The 21,908-nt window shown below is 37.8% G+C and overlaps 3 protein-coding genes across 10 annotated transcripts in view; all 3 read right to left on the bottom strand.

Annotated features, from left to right (window-relative positions):
* LOC138937028 (serine/threonine-protein phosphatase 2B catalytic subunit 2) overlaps positions 1–21,908 on the bottom strand; it is a 111,491-nt gene that overhangs the window by 71,614 nt on the left and 17,969 nt on the right. For all 8 annotated transcript variants that reach the window (XM_070302883.1, XM_070302890.1, XM_070302884.1 and 5 more), the window contains exon 2: positions 1,793–1,996. In XM_070302883.1, the coding sequence (XP_070158984.1) occupies positions 1,793–1,996 (204 nt within the window). The remainder of the gene's footprint in view (positions 1–1,792; positions 1,997–21,908) is intronic.
* On the bottom strand, positions 3,262–4,567 carry LOC138936886 (uncharacterized). Its single transcript, XM_070302668.1, has one exon. It carries the CDS (start codon positions 4,510–4,512, stop codon positions 3,262–3,264), a length of 1,251 nt encoding a protein of 416 aa, XP_070158769.1. The 5' UTR covers positions 4,513–4,567.
* LOC138936885 (uncharacterized) lies at positions 5,755–6,659 on the bottom strand. Its single transcript, XM_070302667.1, has 2 exons — positions 5,970–6,659; positions 5,755–5,901 (listed from the first exon to the last, which is right to left on the bottom strand). Exons 1-2 carry the CDS (start codon positions 6,657–6,659, stop codon positions 5,755–5,757), a joined length of 837 nt encoding a protein of 278 aa, XP_070158768.1.

The following is a 21,908-nucleotide window of genomic DNA, read 5'->3' as shown; positions in this document are numbered from 1 at the left end:
GAAAGAAACCTGGTTGCTTCAAAAGAAGACTCCAAAGGGGCACTTTTTGACCTTGTACCAATTATCCGAACGTAATTTGATCTTCCTCACCTCCTCAATCCGAGATACCGCGCTTGTAAAAATTGTTAGATCCGCCTGTTAATTATCCAATCGCAGAAATCGCATGAAAGAAAGACGCGGAGAAAATTTATCAAGAATTTGAAAAGAAGAATATTTATTTTCTTATTTCTTAAAAAATATAACGTATTAATTATATAAATTTTAATACGTAATCTCTATGCGAAAGTAAGTAATATTTGAATTATGCAAATTGATCTTTCGTGCAAGACAAATAATAATCGTCAATTATTAATTTCCCAATAGATCAGATAGTTTCAAGGTTTTCTTGTTTCGGATTAATTCATCAGTTTTCCAATATATGCGTGTTACAGTTTATCCAAGCGAATCGACCAAGATCGAAACAAAATTTACGCTGCGATCGATCGTATTTTTTCGTTGGATTAAATTTTTATAAATTCAGAAATTGAAGGCAATTTGCAAGAGCGATTTCTGCCCGATAGATGCTGCCTTTTCTTCGCGTCGCCACTTTGTCGGAGATAATAGCCGGTGCCGCGCATTTTGGCACATGTGTCGCCCGCGGAGAGAAAGAGAAAAAGAGAAGCAGAATCGACAAAGAGAAATTGCGGTGTCTAGTTGTCGAATGTGAATCCGCATCGCGGTAAAACAGGATGGAATGGCTACAGTTGAGTAGAAAGATAAATTTTTCCGCAACGTCAGGGATGCATCAGACGCACCAACGAATAGCACAGACGATGCCGAAGGAGGGAAAAAGCGTACGAAATCAAGAGAGACGACCGATCCATCGATATGAATAAATCTAAGGCCGATTCGTTCACCATCGATTCCAACGAGATGAGAATAATGCGCGAAAAATATATAGCGTGTTGCTGCCACGAACACGCGCGCACACAATTCGATAAATCGAAGGTTATTAGAAGCAAAGCAGAAAAACATATTTTTAAATAAATAAAAATTATACAGCGATATCGCTCATTTATATATTTAATTATTTTTTGTTAATTATCTATATTACATATCGAACGTTCATAATAATTAGAATTGAAAAAAAAAAAGGTAATGAATATTCCGTTAATTAGAAATAAATCGGACATTGAAAAACATTATTTTATACAAGGCTTCTCTCTCGAATTAAATACCATTTTTTGACGTTTCAAAGGCGACCGATTGATGAAACAACGAAATACTATATTAAAAAAAAAAAAAAAAAAAGTGAATGCACGTCTATTAATCCCTTTAATGAAACTTGTATCGCGGCGACGACGCAGAAAGTAAAATAACTGTCAATGATGCGTGTGTAAAAGAATGACGGCGGAGAAAGGAGGCGTGGAAGGAAATAGGACCGAATCGATCGAAGAGTAGTCGAGGGTGGGAATTTATTACGTTCTCCTATTCTGCGCTTCCAGAACAATCAGCGGACGCCACAAAGGAGGTCGTCGCGACGGGCTTAATTCAAGGATAATTGATCAAGAAATAAAGGCGGGCGTGCTCGCGGTAAACGAGTGGCGAACCAAATTTTCAATTTTCATTAAAACGTGCATATTTTACATTCAATTAGTCAAGACAATCTCGTATCGGAGCACATATTATTCAAATCGCAAAGAATCGCCGAGATTGTATTCTCTCCGCCAAATGAAAATCGATACGATACAATAATTATATTGTATACGCAGTGAAAAATTTAATTCGATTAAAACTTAAATTTTCCACTCACCGGTGACAGGAGCCTCGATGTCTATCATGGTTTTCTCCGAACGTAGAAGAGCGGCTCCATCGTTGATTATACGAAGAGCCGCAGCCTCGTCGATCCTACCCTCGAGGATAAAGTGTTGTTTCAGGACCTCCGGCCGCGGAGATCCTGTTCGTTCGTCGAAGACTTCTGCCACTGTCATTTTGTGCGACGGTGGAAACGGGACATCTGTGAACAAAACGAATGCCACGGAATTAGAAACATTAAGGAACAGCGTGTACGATAAAATTTTAAAATAAAATTGTTTAATACAGAAAAGGAAGAGAATCTCCTATAATCGCGATTAAAAGGAATGCGATCTTTTATAAATATTGCTTCGCAAATTTCTCTTCGCTGTCTTGGCTTAAGGAATAGTTCATTTACCGATGCTGTACGGTAGAGGCATTAATTACAACCGATCTGTTCGCCATAATTCCGCACGTGACAATTAACGCCTTTTTACGAGATACCGCGGCGCTACAAAGCAATCGTACAGATAAATCAAAACGCAAATACTGACGACAACTGTGCCTAAATATTGATCGAACGACTATGCGAAAGCCATAATCGCCAACTTGTAAGAATTGATGAGTATGTACGCACGTTACACGAAATAAATATGTAAATATTGAGATGCGTAATCTCTCTCTCTCTCTCTCCCTCTCTTTTGTTTTCCTGTCCATTTTCCGTCTACGAGCGAATGATTTATGATTTGGAATTCTCTCGCGGATGCTTTAAATCGCGATTCAAATTCGTGAGAAAATACGTAGCGAAATCAGAATCGCGTTTTCATTTTCTCTTCACAAAAGTGTAAATATACAAGTACATATATGCTTCATTTGCGGTTTACTTGCCATCTTTTCGTGCTAAAACGGGAAAGGGTATTAGTGAATCTGAATCCATTAACGGGATCAATGAGGCGTAATACAGATGCGATAAAAAAGCTTCGCTCGTTTAATTTCAGATAATTACGTAATATGATTGTATAATACTGGCCCGATATTCCTCCGTGACGCTCGAGATTACGCAACGCAAAATTATTAATCGCGCTTGTCGCGCCTTGCGCACATTTCTGTATTTGAGTGTACGCATACCGAGGTAGCAGCTGAAAAAACAGCGTCGTAAAATGCAAACTTTTCTTTCGCGATTGTGAACTACGTCACGATACACGAAGGATTCAATAATTATAATATGTCTCTCGATTCAAATTAATTTTGATTAAGAAATATTTCCAGCCACATAATCGATTATTAGCATCGCAAAACTGCATATTATCATCTTATTTCATGAAACAAGAGAAACATCTTACTCTATTTTTAATCGATGCGTTTCAGATTCTAATATCGAGCTATCATTAAAATAATGTATAATAAATAACGCTAAAATATTGCAGCTCGCGTGAAAGCCGATAACGATTCACAGGTAACAGGTGGGCGACAACGAGGTACCGCGGATTACAATATCTCATAAAGTTTCGCCGGGCCGGTGCAAAAACATACGGCGTTCAAGGTTGAAATCGTTGTTATTGCTGCACGACACGCCATAATCATCGATCGACTGTTTCTGACGCCAAGGTGAAACGCGTTACCTTTAGCTCTTTCGGGTATCTGGACCTCGCGCTTTTTCTTCATTCTTCCAAGACGTAGTTTAAGAGGCGGCGAGCTTTCGACCAACGATTTCACGATATGTACTTTTTCCGGCGAAGACGTTTTTACGTTTCCACAGCCTTGATATCTCTCTTTAATTCTCCTCGATTCTTGAAACAATCGGCATGGCGACGACGTCTTTCTCGGAGACCATAAACGCCGAAAACAACCAACGGAAGGGTTCCGGTTATCCTCCTTGGTTATCATTTTTTCTACATAGCGACGCGTCAGGGCGACGTTTTGATTGTACTGAGCGTTGAACGTGTCGAAGGTGTCCGTTTCGTACACTTCATCGTCTCTCAAAGTACTCGGTTGATTATACGACGAAGCCGACGTCGAGTCGTCGAGCAAATGAGTCGGCTCTGCGTCCATAGTGTTACGAACCTTTGTTTCCGCTTCTGCAAAATCTGACGGAAATCTCGCGTCCTCCTGACTCGCGCCGCTTCGCGTCTCTCCCGAAGAAAACTGATCGATCGAACTTATGTTGTCGCACGTTATCTTCGACGAGGAATCCTTGTCCGTCATCTCCAACCGCATGGTCGAGTAATCGGAGGAGGTGACCTCCGTGACCGCGAACTCGTCCTTCACGTCGTCGCGACCGAGAATCGCGTTCCTCTCTGCTCCTTCGATGCTTTTCTCAGGCGTACGTTCCATGTTCAACAAGATAGTCTCCGTTCCCGTTGATGTCGAGGCGGGCGAACGTATGTTTTTCGGCGTAAACAAACAGAGCTTGCTCATCCGCGTGATCAACGACATGTCGTACGCGGATATCTTCGGTGTGGCAACATCGGAGGTATTTGACACGAGCGAAGCGTCAGCAGGTGTCGTGGCGTCGATGCATCTCCATTGTAGAAAATTCTCTTCGAACGGCGAGAAGTATATGTCTGTAGCTTCCTGCTGGGGTGTTTTCTCCAGAACGCTTGATTTAATCGGCGTGAAAGACACGTTCCGCGGCGTAACATTCTCGGTACGAAACGATAAATTTTCAGGAGTACCGTATTCGCTAATCGTAGAAACATCCCTGTCGTCGGGTGCAGGAACATCCTTTTCATCGGACATGTTGAAAATATATTCGATGATTACAAATACTTTTGTCAGACACAAACTTCGCGAGTCACCTTTCGCCAAATGAAATAGATGGCATCAATTCTTGACAAAGTCAAGTTCGTTGGCCGTTGACGTTGCGATATCGAAGTCGCAGGAATCCATCTGATTGGATAATGTAATCGATATAATCGATATAAAACGCTCATCTATTACCGGAAGATGGCGACATGCCCTGAAGCCTCTGAAACGCGCCTTATATAAAAATCTCTCAGACAAATATTCATCTTGTCGATTGTCTTTTAAAGCTAAACGCAGACATTTCTTTTTCTAGAGTAATTTTTATATCCAAAATCTCTCTAAATGATCATTAACAATTTACATCGTTTATATTTTCGCCTTTCTAATCTTTGCTCTAAACATTGCCATTTGGAATAAATGACGCAATTGTTTTTCAGTGTGTTCGAATCACGCTCATTGTCAGTGTAGACTTACATCAGATGTTATTAATCACGCGTTACTCTATATACAAAACAGACACTAATATAAACAAAGTCGAGCGCACCTAATCACTCGATTACAACACGAAACTCTCATATACGTTATATCATAATATTATTATAAACAAGATAAATATTAAATAGAGAGACGTACATGTTTCACTTATTTTAATAACATTTTTTTATTTATTAATGTGCGATAATTAAAAAACCAATAGATACAAAAATATCAGTAAACTATGACTTAAATATCAATGCTCCCAAAATTGATTATTAAATAATAAAATAGTGGAATTATATAAGATACTTCAAATTATATATATATATATACTTAAAAAATCTTCAAATTTTAATACGATCAAAATATCTCACTAAATATGATTTTAAGGAAATAACGGAATTATGTCAAAAGTTTATAAATTTAATCAACTTTTATATTTAGATAAAAATGCCATCTGCAATTTCATAACCATTAATCATAATTATTAACCTGCAAATCTTCTGTCATCGCAAGCTCAATCAATGTAATTAAACAATATTATTTTCGATTAAATAACTACTTGTCAATATGCAACACTTTGATACAACCGAATAATCTGAGATTAATTAAATATTATAAGTTATTTATTATTTATTATTATATCGCCTATCATAATGCGTGTAATTTAATTCGAGAAAAATAAAATTAAAAGATAACGTTCGAATATTGCTGATTGCTATTTGATGATTCTCATCGCTGATAAGCTTGGCCATTCAGTTATTCCGAATCGGATTCCATAAACTCGCTAAAAGCGCTATCTCGCGAATTGCTTCGTGCTCTTCTACGCAAAGCTGCCATTCTCATCCGGCGATTCCTGTTGGATGCCATCAACAAAAAATGCACCTCGGACACGTAGATAACGTCCTATACACATACAATATATATATATTGTAATCTTTTTATGAAATGTATCAAGTGTAATATATTAGGACGACTCTTTTACACACCTTGTAAAGCGGGGAGCCTACGACTATCTGGTCATCCGGAAACGAATCGAATTCTTGATATCTCAAAGGTGCTTGCACTTTCCGAGGCAATGGTGGTTCGATCTCTTTTACTAGCGTCGCTTTCAATGTGAAACTCTCCACGTTGTGTTCTCGAGAAACGGTAGCGAGAGCCTTCGGACTCGAGAAGCTCGTATCTAAACGTTTTCTAGTCAGAGCGTAGATTGGGGGATCTTTATTAGCTTTGCCGATGGAACAATAGTTTGGCGAAAAAATGCGCTTCGATGTCCGCGAATTTTCAGGCGTCGATGAACTCGGCATCTTTATCATCCGCATGAGCTTCTCGATCGCGGGTCTCACATTATTAGAATAATTCGGCCGTATAAGATTCATTTCCGAGATGCACCTCACATTGAACGAATCGTTCAGTGAGAATTCGTTCTCGTTTTCTTCGAATATCTTTTTAGGTGTTTCAAACATATTATCGTTAAGCTTCTCGTCCAGGAACTCTTTCTTCGAAGTTTGCGGCGTCGCGTAAGGCGAGAAATACTCAGTCGGCGAAGATAGATATCCTTTCGCTGCAGAGGACTCGCATACCGGAGAAAAATATTCATGAGAAATCTCGACTGTGTTAAAGCAATCCTTGGGCAGATGTAACACGTGCCTTTTATCGGCCATGTTGAACGAGTGCGATTTTCTTCTCAATAATCGTACAGAACTCGTAAATAACGTTTGCTCGGCTCTTCCCGATGTTAAAAATTGAAAAAATCAGCATCACTTTGATGTTAAAACTTTTCAGAACCGCTTTTTATTTGGTAAGACTTGAATATTGAGCGTAAAATTGCTCTTATGTTCTACGACGTCTGCAAAAGTACTGCGAAAGTATTGCCAGGAAGCAAAGGGAGTTTTTTTTTTTTTTTTCGTACAACTAAATAGATAAAAAAATATAAAATGTAGGTTCCAAAGTATTAAAAACAATGTTTTATGTTTGCAGAAAAAAAAAAACTGTTGTCATCTGACGATAATGACGTACAGAACACGACTAGTCTAAATATTGGTTGCTAAAGCATTTGCGTTATAAATCGATTTTCATAAACGTAAATATTTTATATTCTGTTAACCTTCAATCTGTAATTATATGACTTTACTGTGTTATTTAGATAGGAATATAAAATTGGAAACTGTGCAAAACATTCACTGTAAAGTAAATAAAGATGTTTATATCAAAATCTTAAAGTTATATTTTAAGATCAAAAGGAAGAGAGAGAGAGAGAGAGAGAGAAAAAACAGTATCGTGTATTATCTTGAGATTTCTTTCTTGTACTTATTTTTGTGTCATCATTGTAATAATAAGTTTTAATTATATTTTAATAGTAAGTTCTTATTATATGCTTGCATATAATCAATATATGATAAAATGAATATAAACCAGCATTACTATCATATAAAACATATTAACATTAATATCAAAAAGAAAAGATGTAAGCGTATATATAGAAAAATATATATGAGCTTTTAATATTTTCGATAAACGAATCACAAAATTATTCATCTTTTACAGCGATTTTATTTACATAATCAAGATTACATCCGCCCATAACTAGCGATACAATGTTTTCACACAAAATGTAAAAATATAATCAAAGAATTGAATCAAAAGATCTAAGAATCGGACAAGCACATTGTATATAAGAGTTTGTTTCTTTGATCTAATTCTTTTATCTGAAAAGTACAAAGTAACATTGATCCTTTGATCTATTCTTGGTAGGCGTTCGTAAATAAGAAGATCGATTCTTTTTCTCCATAAACACACTCGCCATACAATTCTTCCTGTGTGCACATAACGAAAACTAATGGCGCGATACGAAAATACAGTTCTTCCTGCATGATTCAGCAGTCTGTCTTAGAAGCAACAAAGTTCCATCCATCTCTCATTATTACTTTGATAAACTGTCTGCATCTGAATAACTGATTCATTGGCCTCAATATATGATACTTCTCGTATTAAAATTCAATGAAAGAAAATGTTAAAAATAATGGATGCCTTTTTCTCAATATATATATATATATATATATATATTCGTGCATCGAATAACAATTATTCATTGACTATGTAAGTGCTTTTACTGCTGGGATGTATATCCGATGATAAAGTCTTTTTGCAAAAATAATCTCGAATAAAGAGAATAATTGTATCTCATAAAGAATATAACTGCATCTCAAGAGCTTATCCATTCAGATAGGACGCAAAGCATTCCTTAACTCATCTTAATATCTTACTGCGGAATTTATCGACTAAATGAATACAGCGGATTGTAAGCGGATGTGGAAGCAGTGGTATCAACGCAGAGTACTTTACGAGATCGGAAGGTAAAGCAAGAAATTCTCTCGGGGCGGTAACCACTTTTTTTGCAGCTTTTGATCTCTCTCGGTACTCTCTCTCTCTCTCTTTCTCTTTCCTTCTCTCTCAGCATTACACTCGAAATTAAGCGGAAAAGCGATATATTCCCCGCGGTTTCAACACAACAGCTAATTTGAATATTCAATCTAGGGAAAAGCTTGGGTAATCGATAGTTTCGAAAGTCGATACCTGGCAACTCGATCGCCGCGCGAAAACTACGAGGAAACGTTCAATCAAGACGACGATACAACAGATGATGCTTTTACATCGCGTATGTGCAAGAAGATAACGATCAACGTAGGTGAGATGTATAGACGTACGATCGCAAGGATATTAATTACATGTACCAAATTGTGTTCGAGTTACTTCCAAATAAGCTATAAATTTAATATCGAATAACATGCGCGCTCTACTATTAGAGGGTTTTGACACATTGGATATTAAAGTATCGAGAATATAATCAATTCTAATTTTGGGCGTATTATTTTATCGTCATGTTATCTAACCGCGAATTGAAAAATTTCTCTCTTATACCACATGCTTCGTACAACGATATCAATGCACACATATTTTCATTACTTTCAACTCTCTTAATTTTCAAATATTTCAAATGTATCTAAAGGATGTTATTTTATGTGTGGTAGTGTAACTACATTCAATGTTATTATCGTGGTTATGGATTTCGTATAACAACAATAAGCTAGTAATAACAATTTGCCATAAATGCAAAATGGTAAGACAACAGCAATAATCGTTTTTTGAGTAAACATTCGGAACAATATATTATAGAAATGTATGTATATGTATAAAAGCCTTGCGTATAACATTTTGTAAATTAATGGAGAATTACTGCATTCGAAAAGAGCTTCCAATTAATGCGTGCATACATGTAACATTTCTATTAATGTATCATGCCGAGTATCTCAATAAAAAGATATAATTCGGAAAAAAAAAGTATCTAATAAAAATTATTTTTCTTTTCTTAAAAAAAGACACAATTTGTTTACAATTTTAATTATAATGTAAGAATCTATAGGAAAAAAAGTTACGTATTATAAGAAATTACCTCCTTACAGATTTAGTTATTTAGTTATTTAAATTTAACATTTAGTTATTTAAATTTAAGAAATAATTTGTAAAAGCAAATATTTCCTGTATGGATCTCGTAAAAATCAAATAGAACATCACAGCATTAAAGCCCGATTCGCGCGAACTGTAATTATTGGATTCCCGATTTGAATGCAAACGAGAAATTTACCAATTACGGTGAACAATCTTCGGAGATTGAAATCTACCAATCGGAACGATCACTCGCTTTTCGTCGCGTCACATCCCGATGATAATGTGTCAACTGTTCGCGCGCCGAATTTTCCGTATGCTATCAGCGCCGTCGACCGTATGATTGGCAATTTGATTTTGTCCAGAATAGTCCAATGTAAACACGGCAAAGAGTCGTTTACACTTACACCATACGCGCGTCATTTCTTGTTTATGGGACGCTAATTTTGACGGTACACACAGAATGTACCGAGATGTATCGTTGGTTTGCTTCATTATGTTCAATAATCACTTCTCGTCTTTAAACTCGCGTCGCAAAATTTATGATTATGATAACGACGTTATTTTGTAGAAGTCAGTTTTTTTTTCCGCGATATGTCATTTTTGCGCAAGATCCTTCCATCGTAGTCGACGTAGTCGACGGTAGCTTGCTAAATAATGGAAAACGTCAAAACCAGTTCAGCGACCTACTTGAGATAACTCGATGAACTTGGATTTGGGCCACGAATATTAATGATCGAGAACATCATACGGTATATTACGAGTCTGGATCTAATTTCTTCTTCCAACCCGACCGGATTTATGTAATTCGGTTGACGAATGCCAGATTAATGACGAATACAGATTATTACGCGACCAAGTTTTCCTTTTCAGGAAGAATTACATTAAATTACTTTGATTACATTAAAGACCGGAAGTAATATAACCATATATTTTTATTCCACTAAGAAATACGGATTACAAATATCATAGAACTCGCGAGACAAGCGGGAAAGATAAGTCATTAATAATCTTCCCCTGTATTTTTTTTTCTCCTAATAAACTTGATGTAATCTCTGATCCTAATATTGTAAGTTCGAGTAGAGAAAAAGCGGGGAAAAGGAGTCTATAAATGCGCGACGATCAATGTCGAACCGGAATCGATATGGTTGTAAAGCCAACCTTTTAGAATACGCGACACGACAATTGACAGCGGATGCGACAGCTGCCATTTCCAGGCATACGTCGAAAGGAAAGTAGCGGGTTGACGGTGACTCGATGGACATGAATGGATAAGCGACCATTCGTGCCGACACGAAGACAAGAGAGCGAAGTAGAGGAAAAAATCATCGCAAATATATAGACGCGCGTACGTATATTAATTAGAAAAATGCTAATTTCGATTTATGTAAATGCAAATACAAACTAAACGATGATTTAAATAGTTAAATTACACGCCATGTATTATATATTGTATAAATAAAGATATCGAAAAAGTATAAAAATAAGGCAAATAAAAAGAAAATCAAGACAGTGAAATACTTTGTAGCAAAGCTACAATACCTTAGTGCCATTTTGCAATGAAAATCCGTGAAAGTCGATAATCAATAAATCGGAAAAGAGATGACGCCGCAAAGAGAAATAAACGGACGCGTAAAGCGGAAAGAAAATAACGACATTAGTGATTATTCGTGTAATTTCCAAATAATATTTGACTTTTATTTACCCGTAATTCATTACCGTACAATTTATCGTGATTCATTATCCCTACAAACATTTAATTTACGCGAACGATCTCTAGCTGAGATGCTACAGTCGTTACTTAAACGAAGTAAATTTTCTTTCAGAAAAAGTTACGAAAATTGTATATATCCTCCTTGTAAAAAGATAATTAATTATCGGTAAAACGAATGAATGAACGACTGACTTTGCTGTCGACGGAATAAGCACTGATCGCATCGCATAACCCGTAAGTTCAAACGATACAAACTAACCGTTTATAAAGCTGAGCTTGCAGGGCGCACACATATCTCTGGATAAATACGCGGGAGACGAGAGGATAGCGATTTCGCTTTAGCGCTCGTAATGCAGCAACTTCCGGAAGGCCATGGATTTGAGACGGAGTGGCGACGCTGAAAAGCGAGCGAAGCGAAAAGGCACTGGGGAGGGTGGTGAGGGAGGGAGGGAGGGAGGGAGAGAGGTGAGGGTTGATGATGGTGTATAACGAGGGAGGTAAAGAAAGAGACGTGGCAGTGGCGGCGGTCACGACGACAACTACGTTGGGCGGGATACGCAAGTAAGAGGAAAAGAGAGATATGGGGTCAGAGGATGGACCGGACGGAATATTGATCCGCGTACCTCACGATAGCTGCCTATGCTGCGCTATGCTTTGCCGTGTTGCCTGTCTCTCCCCCTTACTCTCTCTCTCTCTCTCTCTCTCTCTCTCTCTGACCTCATCTGTTCTCTGCTACTCATCTTGCTCGTTCGCTCGCTCTACGGAGCAAAACGGATGTACCGAATAGAGTTTACCTTTGCTACTGCCGCGGGGACACCAGCAGCCTCGCACCTGCGCCCGCAAGCCATTGACGAGGAGCTAACAAACACGGGCGAACTCGGCGAATGCATCGCGGGATGCTAGACACTTTTCCACCGGCGTCGACCAGGCATCGCGATTCTTTCAGTCAATTTACTCGTTCGTTTATTCCTTCTTAAGGAGGAACTGCACGGGTCAGCTACGGTCAAGAGTTAATAAATCTAATACGTTTCGAGAGATTCTGATGAATTTGACATTGCGCAAAAAAAGCACACTTTTAATCTTTTAAAATGTAGAGTTAATAATTAATTTGTGAGTTAAAGTAAAGAATATAATCTAATCTAAAAATCGTAAATATTTTATGTCGGATTAATTTTTTCGATGACTGCACCACGAAAATTTTATTGTACACAAAGATTAATTAAAATAACAATTTTACAGAGCAAATATTTACTTCAACTCACAATGTATTAGATTTATTAACTGTTGACGTAGCTGATCCGTCCACCTCCTCCTTAATGATTCCGGAATTATTTCTGTTTTACGTTGGATTAAGATTCTATTTCAAGACAAGCTTCGGGGAAAAAAAAAAAAAAAGAAATATCGATATCTCCCAAGTTTAGAATTTGGGCCAGGTGGGCTTTCAGGCCCTGTTAATAGTTCCCAACTATAAATAATTCCTTCTTCCACACATTTCCGTACAAGTTGTTATACAAATAGAGAATAGAGAATGCAACTTGCAACTTGGGAAAAGAGAAAAATAACCATGCGACAATAAGACTTGGGGATAAGTTATACTAATAAGATGCGTTGATGAAAGCCGACACGCGCGTGACCAACCGCGCCTGTGTTACGGCCAGGTCACAGGATATACGCTTCCGTATACTTGTGTTGACATGTAATTATCTCTACGCGTCGGATACAGGATGCCTTCTACCGGCTCGTCGCCGTGGACATAGGCCGTTACACTCGGGCGTACAACATTTAACAAAGCGTTGCGATACAAGCACTCCCCCCAATCGCGAAACAACGTTTATCTTACTACGGCGCGAAAAGTTTTAATACGTTGCGAGACGAGGCAAAGGGGAGCGATCTTTTTTAATTAACAAATTTTCGTTAGTATTAAATTTCACGCAGAGTATACATTTCAATTAAATGTGTCGCGTGTTATCGATAATTGTCGCGAATCACACGCCCAAATCCGATTTTATTCTGACAATGAGATATTTCACAGAAATTATTTCGCTACAAAAAAAAAAAAAAAAAATCTTAGATCTTTATTTTTCGAGCAATCTCCGCATGTTAGAAAAATATAATTCCGTCGTGCTTCACGCCTTATCAAGGATATAAAAATAAGAAAAGGATAAATAAATCAAGCTGCATGAAAAGCACGTAGCGTCTTAGGATTAAGTCCGTTCGTTGAAAAACATCGCGCTGTTTTCTCGCGTTCTGCTCTCAGGGGATAACGAAAGAATAGCGTGATGATATATATATATATATAAGAACGTTTCTCTTTTTATCTAGATTCTCTAGATTCTCTAGAACAAATCTCGAACGCGATTTCTTTAAATCGAATAACTGATTAGGCTCTGAATGAATTTCATTTGTCCACGTCGTCATGACTGAGAGCGAATATCGATTCCGCTGCTTCTCTCGCAACTACAAAAGCGAATACCGCGCCGCATTCATCTCCACGTGATTATAACCCAGCACGACATTATGCACGACTATCAGTCGCATCGTTGACGGCCAATGCCGTGAGCGGAACGCCGTAGGATTCGATCAAAGCGCTTGACGAGAGGCAACCACGGCCGGTTAACGCTTTATTTGCATAACCGCAAAGTTCCGAATATAATCTTCGACGATCCATGTCAACGGAATTTGACATCTGAGATTTTATTGTATATCGCGTCACTGCGAATATAATCGCGCTAGCGATTATTTAACATCACGTCAATGAACCCCACACCCACAGAAAAGATTTCCGGATCTAACGCTATTACTCTTCAATCTATCATAAAATAGGATCGATATAGCGACAATCATATTTATTATTGAAAAAGGAATATTTTAATCTTAAATGGAAAATTCTTAAATCTAGAATAAAATGCCTAGTAACGCCACCGCGTATCGGTTTCGCGCCGACTATCGTGGCGCAAACATCAAGTTATTCTAAATGCAAGAATATATAAGCTTAGATTTGTATATGTTACTCTTGTCTCAAGATAGTAAGACAATCTTATTTAATTCGAGAGGGAAGAAAAGGAATTATTGATTTAATTTTAAAATTGTTTTATTTTTATACCGCATAAGGTTGTGATACGATTAAATATGTCAAGAATAATTTTTGTCTCGTTATCAGAAATCCTTTCTGAGAGTGCACCCCATCAAATTTTGATCTCTTCATACGAACAGCAAAAATAGTAGAAATGCAGTCAGTTTAAAAGTAAAAGAAATATTCTTTTAGCCTGTACACGACAAGAATGTAAAATAATTATTGTTCCATTTTTTTTTTCCTAAGCAAAAATTTCATGCTTTTACCCAATCAATGCGAAATTCATTTTGTAATGTACGTATGTTAAAAAATGCATTTCTTCATGTGCGGGTCGAAAAATCATTTGAAATATTAAAGAGAATTGACGCAAGCATCAGGATTTTCCCGTTACACATTATATGCATTTACGTAATAACGCCGATAATGCGTAATAACGCTGCATAAGAAATATTATATTCCATAATCGCATCGTCACTGCCGGACGTAAGCGGACTTTGGCATCATTTATTTGTAAAAAACGAAATCAGCTGATTCATACTAACCTTTAATAAATGACGTTTAATTCCAGAATTTTTTAGTGCGTGTAACAGCCGAACTAATTGATTTTTCTTCTAGCATGGTAAAAAAGTACGCAGTAAGACCATGTAAATCACAGACGCGACACGATGTTAACGAATATAGATGATAATACAGTCGCGTGACGAAGATCGCGATGTAAACATAGAATTCATAGCGTCGTTTGCCTTGCAAACTAACGCATATACGCGAATGATATTCGATTCTCATCATGAATTATTCGGACAATCATACAGATGATAATGTATGAATGCGCGGGACAAGGAAAATGCATTCCATCAAAAATGATCCAATTCGATTGTCTCGTTTAATCCGACGTTTCGTCAAAAATCGTGTCATCCGAGCATTTTCAAACGTGAATAAGATTGCTCAAGTTTCGGCAAGTTTTACGATCGCCGAAGCACAGAATAATATTGTATATCGTTCGCGCACAATAATCAGATAACAGAGATGAAAATGTTGTCGAAGTAATAGCCAATTCAATGCCCATTCGCGATTAAACGTATAACCGTGTGCGAGAGCCCGCTTTAATTAATTAACTTGTTATCAAGCACCGATTCGCAATTATCTTGCAAATGTAATCTCGCCTAATGTAAGTGCGAGTGTGTATGTGACGCGATCGCGCAATCGCCGTTTATAATAATGTGTGCAAGAAGATGCACATAATAAAAATTAATTGAATAAATAGAAAGAAGATCCTATACCGTTATCGTCTTAATTCTCATTTTAATCCTTCCCATTCATATTCGAATAATAATGCGTTTCGTGATATAAGCCTTGATCAAATTTGCACGATGCGCGCACGCAATTATTTCTACAACGAGAGAAATCGATTAATAATTTTGTCTCAACACGGTTTATGACAATTTCACAATCGGCGAGTTGGATAAATTTCACCTGGTGATAGGCCGATTGGAATTTATTTCAAAGATTTTTCCTATTGACATTTTGATTTTGATTTTTTTAATCGAGTACCGCCGGGGCAGTGGTTAATGACATAAAAGATCGTTATTTGTCGTTGCGTCGAGTTTTTATTCAGAAGCGGGTGTAAATTGCATATCCACGCGTGTACATGTATACCGGCTTATAGAGCATATGTATGTAGATATATATGCGGCTATGTGTGCATGCGATAATGGTTTTCATGGTCCCGGTGTGCTCTTTCGACGCGCCACCGCCGGCGGCCGAATAACGCGACAGCCTGTGATCAAGTTTTATTGATTTTGAATTGGCTCGTCTCCGGATAACTACGTTCGGGACGTTACGCGGACAAATAAAATCCCGCGCATAAAAAAATACCAACTTTTCCTATTACGAGCGAGTTTCTGTCGGCAGGAATAATGTCATCTCGGAAAAAAAGGAAAAAAAAAAAGATTATAAAATTATCGCGAAAACCCTATCTGCGTGCTCTGGAAAGGAAACTCTATTCAGAGTCACGAGCACGAATTCCGGTAACTTGGACTGCGATTTCGTGATGGAGGCAGATACGTATGTATCGCGAAAAACCTTGGTTAAAGCACGAAACTTCGTTCCGGAATGTGACGAGGCGACGGTGACGGCGACGACGACGACGACGACGACGACGACGACGACGACGATGGTGACGGCGATGACGAGAGCACGGCGGAAAAGCTCTTTGACGCCGTTATACGTCGCGGCTGGCTTTGACTCTTGAACTTTAGAAGCTTTCGACCGGCAGGAAACGAATGGAAGGGCGTGACGGGAAGGAAAGAAGGAAAAAGTACGAGCGGCCCCATTTGAGTTAAGAGAGACGAAGATCGACGTAGCGTAATATACGTTTCGAGAGAATTCTTAGCACATACGGCGAAAAAGAAAAATTGTAATAGTTGCTCCATGAAAGACAATGGAAATTTCCGCACATGGAATTTACTATGACGTAATATCAAAGCAGCTAATAAATTTATATAGGATAAATCCGATAAAGCCTCAATCTTAAGTACAATCTATTTTTTAATACGCTACTTTTCGTAATTTTTAACATTAAATATTTTAAGATTTCAAATCAAACTTCTATTAAAGTGTCATATATTTATCTGAAATAAAACAAAGATATTTTATTATCAATTTGCATCGCGTTAAAGTTTACTTTGCAAAAAAGTTCCTTTTCAATAGCATCATAAAAACACTTAATATACGTTTGAACGATTGTTTCGATAATCCCTCTTACGGTAATTTTATATTGTAATAAATTACGATGATCGATTCTTAATCTTTGGCGAAATTATAGCAAATTATATAACGAGATGACAATGCGGTAACACGTATTTATCCAGAAATTAATCAACTTTCGCGAGAACATGAAGTATCTGCTCAGATCGCGACGCGACATAACGCGGAGTCAATGATTCTCTACGCGTAGTTTATTAGTAGACGTGAAAAGGCGTTCCAGCGTGCATGGAACAGTTCCAAACGAGACGAGGAAATGACTAATCGATCTCTTTCTACCCAGACCGCCGTCCAAGGCCTACGCTCTATTTACAGTCACCGGACTCGTACATAGAATATCTACGACATTTCCATCCGACGTGTACTTTCACGAGACACGTGACCGATTTGGATCGCCATTTATCTCGAAGCAATTATGTTTGATGGGAGATGCGCACGTATATTAAATCGTGAAGGATTTATGTCGCTTTAATTAAAAACCCATTAGTTTTCAACGATAAATAATTACGTAATTATATTTAATTCTCGTTAATAAAAAATAAAACTGTTCTTTCTAAAAATTCATCTTACAAAGTTCGATGCAGAGCAATATGTCTTCCACATTTATTTTTCATTCATGACGTCAGACATTCATTGTAATCAGTCGGTGGATTAGCGCTATCTCTCTGTTTATCAAGCGTATGCAAATATTACGTGCGCGTCGAATCGATGCAAAGTTGCAGTGAGACGGGGCTACAATCGACGTTCTCCCGGTACAATTAATTACGATTAAATATGATTGCACGCTGGAGAGAGTCCACGAGATACCCGACATTCTGCGGAGATGTAATAAAGTCATTTAAGCTATGAAAAAACGCTATGAAAAAACGCTATGAAATATAAGTAAAAAATGGCATCGCATTTTCGAAATAAAAACGCAGCCGAAAATAATGGCAATCTTTTAAGAAACGTTTTTTTATTTTTTTTTTTATTTGAAAAGAATATGATAGAATATATATTATTTTGATAACTGATCCTTATTTCAAATATGGGAGATACTTCACTGAATCTCAAGATCTACTGACGCGTTTGCTCTAACAATGTTTACGAGCTTTCGATGTAAATAGACGCATGCAGGTATCATTAATCGCAGATATCGATGGCGAGAGCCGGTCAATTCGTAATTAGCTAAATTTAAAAAGCGCAAAGAATTCGTTTGCGTTGACGTTTCCTTTATTCGGCATCTTCTCCCTTTCCTTTTCCTCCTTTTATTACACTTGCTCGTATTAAAGGACAATATTTTATTATGTGATAATTACGTAATTCATATCTCGTGTTTTACTCTCGTACAAAAATAATTGTCAAAGTAAAATAATATAACACCTACGTAATTGCTGATGCATTGAATAAAATTTATTCAATTTTTAGAATAATGTTGTAACATTATCGCCATTCATCGTGGTGTAATTAATCTCCGACACGCAGCAGCCTCGCAAAATCGCCTCTCTTTGGCCCCTTCCACTTTTTTCTATTCCTTAATACAATAAAATAATTTTGTTTCTGTCGCACATAATTATTGTATAATCGGACAGATTGTATTTTATTAATAAAAGAAAAAAAAGAACATATAATATATGTCACATGTTATATTCCTTAGCGCGAAACGCATTTCATTACACGTGACACGTTGCGCATTGCGACGATGCATTTAGTGTCACCGATTTCGACTGACAAAAAGTTCTGTCCGATGAGAGAAATTCTCTGTCGTGGTGACCGTAACGAGAAACACAAAGATTTTCCGCGAAGAAGGGAGGTGTTCTGGCTCGACACCAGCAAATCGTCTTTCTGGCACAAGCGCGGCGCTCTTTCGTAATAATTTATTTACACAGGGTAGACAGGTATCTAGGTACTAGTGGAAGATCCGCTGCCCGCGACGATTCGCGTACCGTTTTCAACGAGCTCGAATGACTACAGTCTCGTCGTTCTTGCACCACCGGATACCCATGCATACGTATTCATGGCGAGTGCCCCGACGAAACTCGAAGCTACAATCGCGAAAGTTTCCCGAAAACTCGAAGAGTCTACTCTTCGCAACTCTTGTCAGTCTCTTATATATAATCTTTAGCTAAAGTAACTTCTCTATGAAAATAACAATGTCGTAAAAAGAAATTTAGCGCGAGTTGCGATTCTCGTGTCTGGCATCGCAAATAAAATCGCTAAAATAAGTATTAATTTTAGATATTCAGTAATAGACGCAAACGCGCATACACAAATTGCTCTGACAGATTACAATTATATTTGATGAATGAATGAATGAGTGAGAAAAAAAGAGACGAAATTGCGCTCCGCTAGCGATAGATTTATTACATCTCAGTCAATATGTAGAGCCCATCGCAATCATTTACTAAGCTTCGTAGTAGCACTTGAGAATTTAATCTCCGCGCGTATGAGTCACGGTCGAGGAAATAGCTAGTGTTTATTTCTTATTAACGTAATCTCGCCAAGTTCACACTCGGCACAAGCCAAAAATTGTTTTTACACACGATAATAGTTATTGAATAACTAATAATATGTACAATGACCAGGATTTTACCAAAGGGGTGACTTACGTCACAAACTTCGACGTTTAAATAGAAAAAAAAGATTAGTGATACGCGTGATTAAATAATACGTGTTTAGTACATGTATATATGGGTATGATTATACAATATTATGCATTTATGCTCCTTTGTGGAAACTGTATTGAAATAATTTTTTCCCAAATTGTTTAAAAAATATATACAGAGTGGCAATTATTTTTCTCTTAAATGCTATCTTATAAAAAAAAAAATAGGTGAAAATTTTTTGAAAAATTCGTAGTTGCGTAGAAGAAAGATATTTTTAAGCTCAAAACTGCAAAATACTTATAAATATCACCGTACATGTCAAGAGATACATTTTTCTCATGTCTCGCAGAGAGAAGAAAAACACAGGATTTTTACAAATGTGCATTCCAATGCACAACGCTAGATACGTATGCATCGTCCGAAAGTACATGGAAAATAAAATGACAAGAGCGGAGAGAAGCAAAGGAAGATAAACAGAGAAAGAGAGAGAGAGAGAGAGAGAGAGAGAGAGAGAAAGAGAGAAAGAGAGAAAGAGAAAAGCGTCAAAAATGGAATGACCCGTTACAAACGCATTGATAAATCTGCATTACAACAAGCGCGCATACGTGCTGACGAAATAAAGTAAAAAAAGAAAAAAAAATTATCTTGTGTCATCAACCGCGCGCGATCTCTCTCTCTCTCTCGCACGTTGAGTATAAAACTACTCTCACTTTTCTTTTAGATTTTTTCTTTGCCTTTTTTTTTTCACAATGTCCGGAAAACACGCTTAAAAAATAATCATATATTGGATTAACGGGATAACATTGCAAAATATGTAAATGAATCGTCTCACGTAACGAAAAGTGACGACGAAATCTTTGGGACCTTTGAGATCAACATCGGGATTATATTAGTTACGATACAATAGCGTCTTTTCATACGATTTTCTATTGTATCATTACGTGAACGTGCGGTATACAATAGCAATGTACGAATAATTCTCGCATCGCTGTGAAAAGACGCATCTACCAAAACGGGATAAAGCACAGAGAGAATTAGCGCATGCGATCTCTATCTACGAAAAATAGTGCGAGAAACGACGGGACTGAAGATTGGGAAAACGATATTCAATTTGCGCACGCTACCGCCGATTGTTCGATGAGGATTTGCGGTGCAAAATAAAAAAAAATTAAATAACTCGCGGAGGGGGTCAACGCTCCGCCCCGTCCGTCTCTCTGCCCGGAAGTTAATCCGCGCGGATCGGCGAATTAACGTCGGTGACCTAATTTCGCCTTTATTGAGATTAACGTAAATTTGGCAATACGACAAGGAATCGAGAAAAAGAGATTATTGCGCAAATCTTTCAACACGAGCATTAACTTGGATCGATTAATTTAATCGTTGATCAAACGTGTAAGCAAATTTCTTTCATCCAAGTTTTTAGCTCTTGAATCTTCTATCGTCAGTCAATCCAATCGGGATCAATGAAACCAACATTCATTTTTGAAGAATAATAATTGATACGTACAGTAAATATATAAATATATACAAAAAAATTAAGAAATTGCCTTGAAAAAAATGACGAATGAAATGTCAAACTAGTTGAAAAAAAATCTTGCTGCCTGGAGTACAAGCGAAAATTTCGACATCCTTCGTAAACGTATGTTCTGAAAGAGATGCGTGGGTGGGTGAGAGAGAGAGATGGATCGGTAAGGACAGGCTTAATCTGATCGACGCTCGGACTGTGTCCTCGCTCGGGTGACACGGGCTTAAGGAAAAAGGAGCGAGAGAGACGAGACGTCTTCTCTCCAGTACGCTGGCGCAAGCGTATCGATCGGTGACGGAACGTGTACAACGTCGCAGGATGAAGAACCATCCCGTTCGCCGTGGCTTAGTCGACCATCGCGGGTCGACCGGGACCGAATTGGCAAGGAGCGGCCCCGTCTGAATCGCCTTGGTGATCGAACATGCCGGTGTCGATCGATCGATGAACCCACTGGTTCGCGGATTACCCCGGTATGGGGGGGGGAGGTGGGGGTACCCTCCTTATTCCGGATCACCGGAGCCGAAAACGTCGATTTAGGAAGCTCGCCCGTATGAGGATGATTAATCGCGAGAACGGGAAATAATTTAGCCCACGGATCTTGATCTCTGCCGCGATCGCGAAGCACGATGTTTTATTATGCAGCTCTTACGACAGGACATATCTATATTAAGGATATCTAGCCAACGTATTTAACGTCGCACGATTCTCTCTATTATAGTAATGATTAGATCTAAAATTAATATTATATTTAAAAACGTTATCGTCTCTTTGTTGTCTTATTTCTGCGAGATCGCGCGAGATGTATCT

The sequence above is a fragment of the Polyergus mexicanus genome, unplaced genomic scaffold (genome assembly GCF_030449975.1).
Source record: "Polyergus mexicanus isolate NDT 795.1 unplaced genomic scaffold, iyPolMexi1.0 SCAF_10, whole genome shotgun sequence".
In the NCBI taxonomy this organism is placed as follows: Eukaryota; Metazoa; Arthropoda; class Insecta; order Hymenoptera; family Formicidae; genus Polyergus; species Polyergus mexicanus.
Note: the sequence above shows the minus strand (reverse complement) of the source record. Positions and strands in the feature narration are given on the sequence as shown.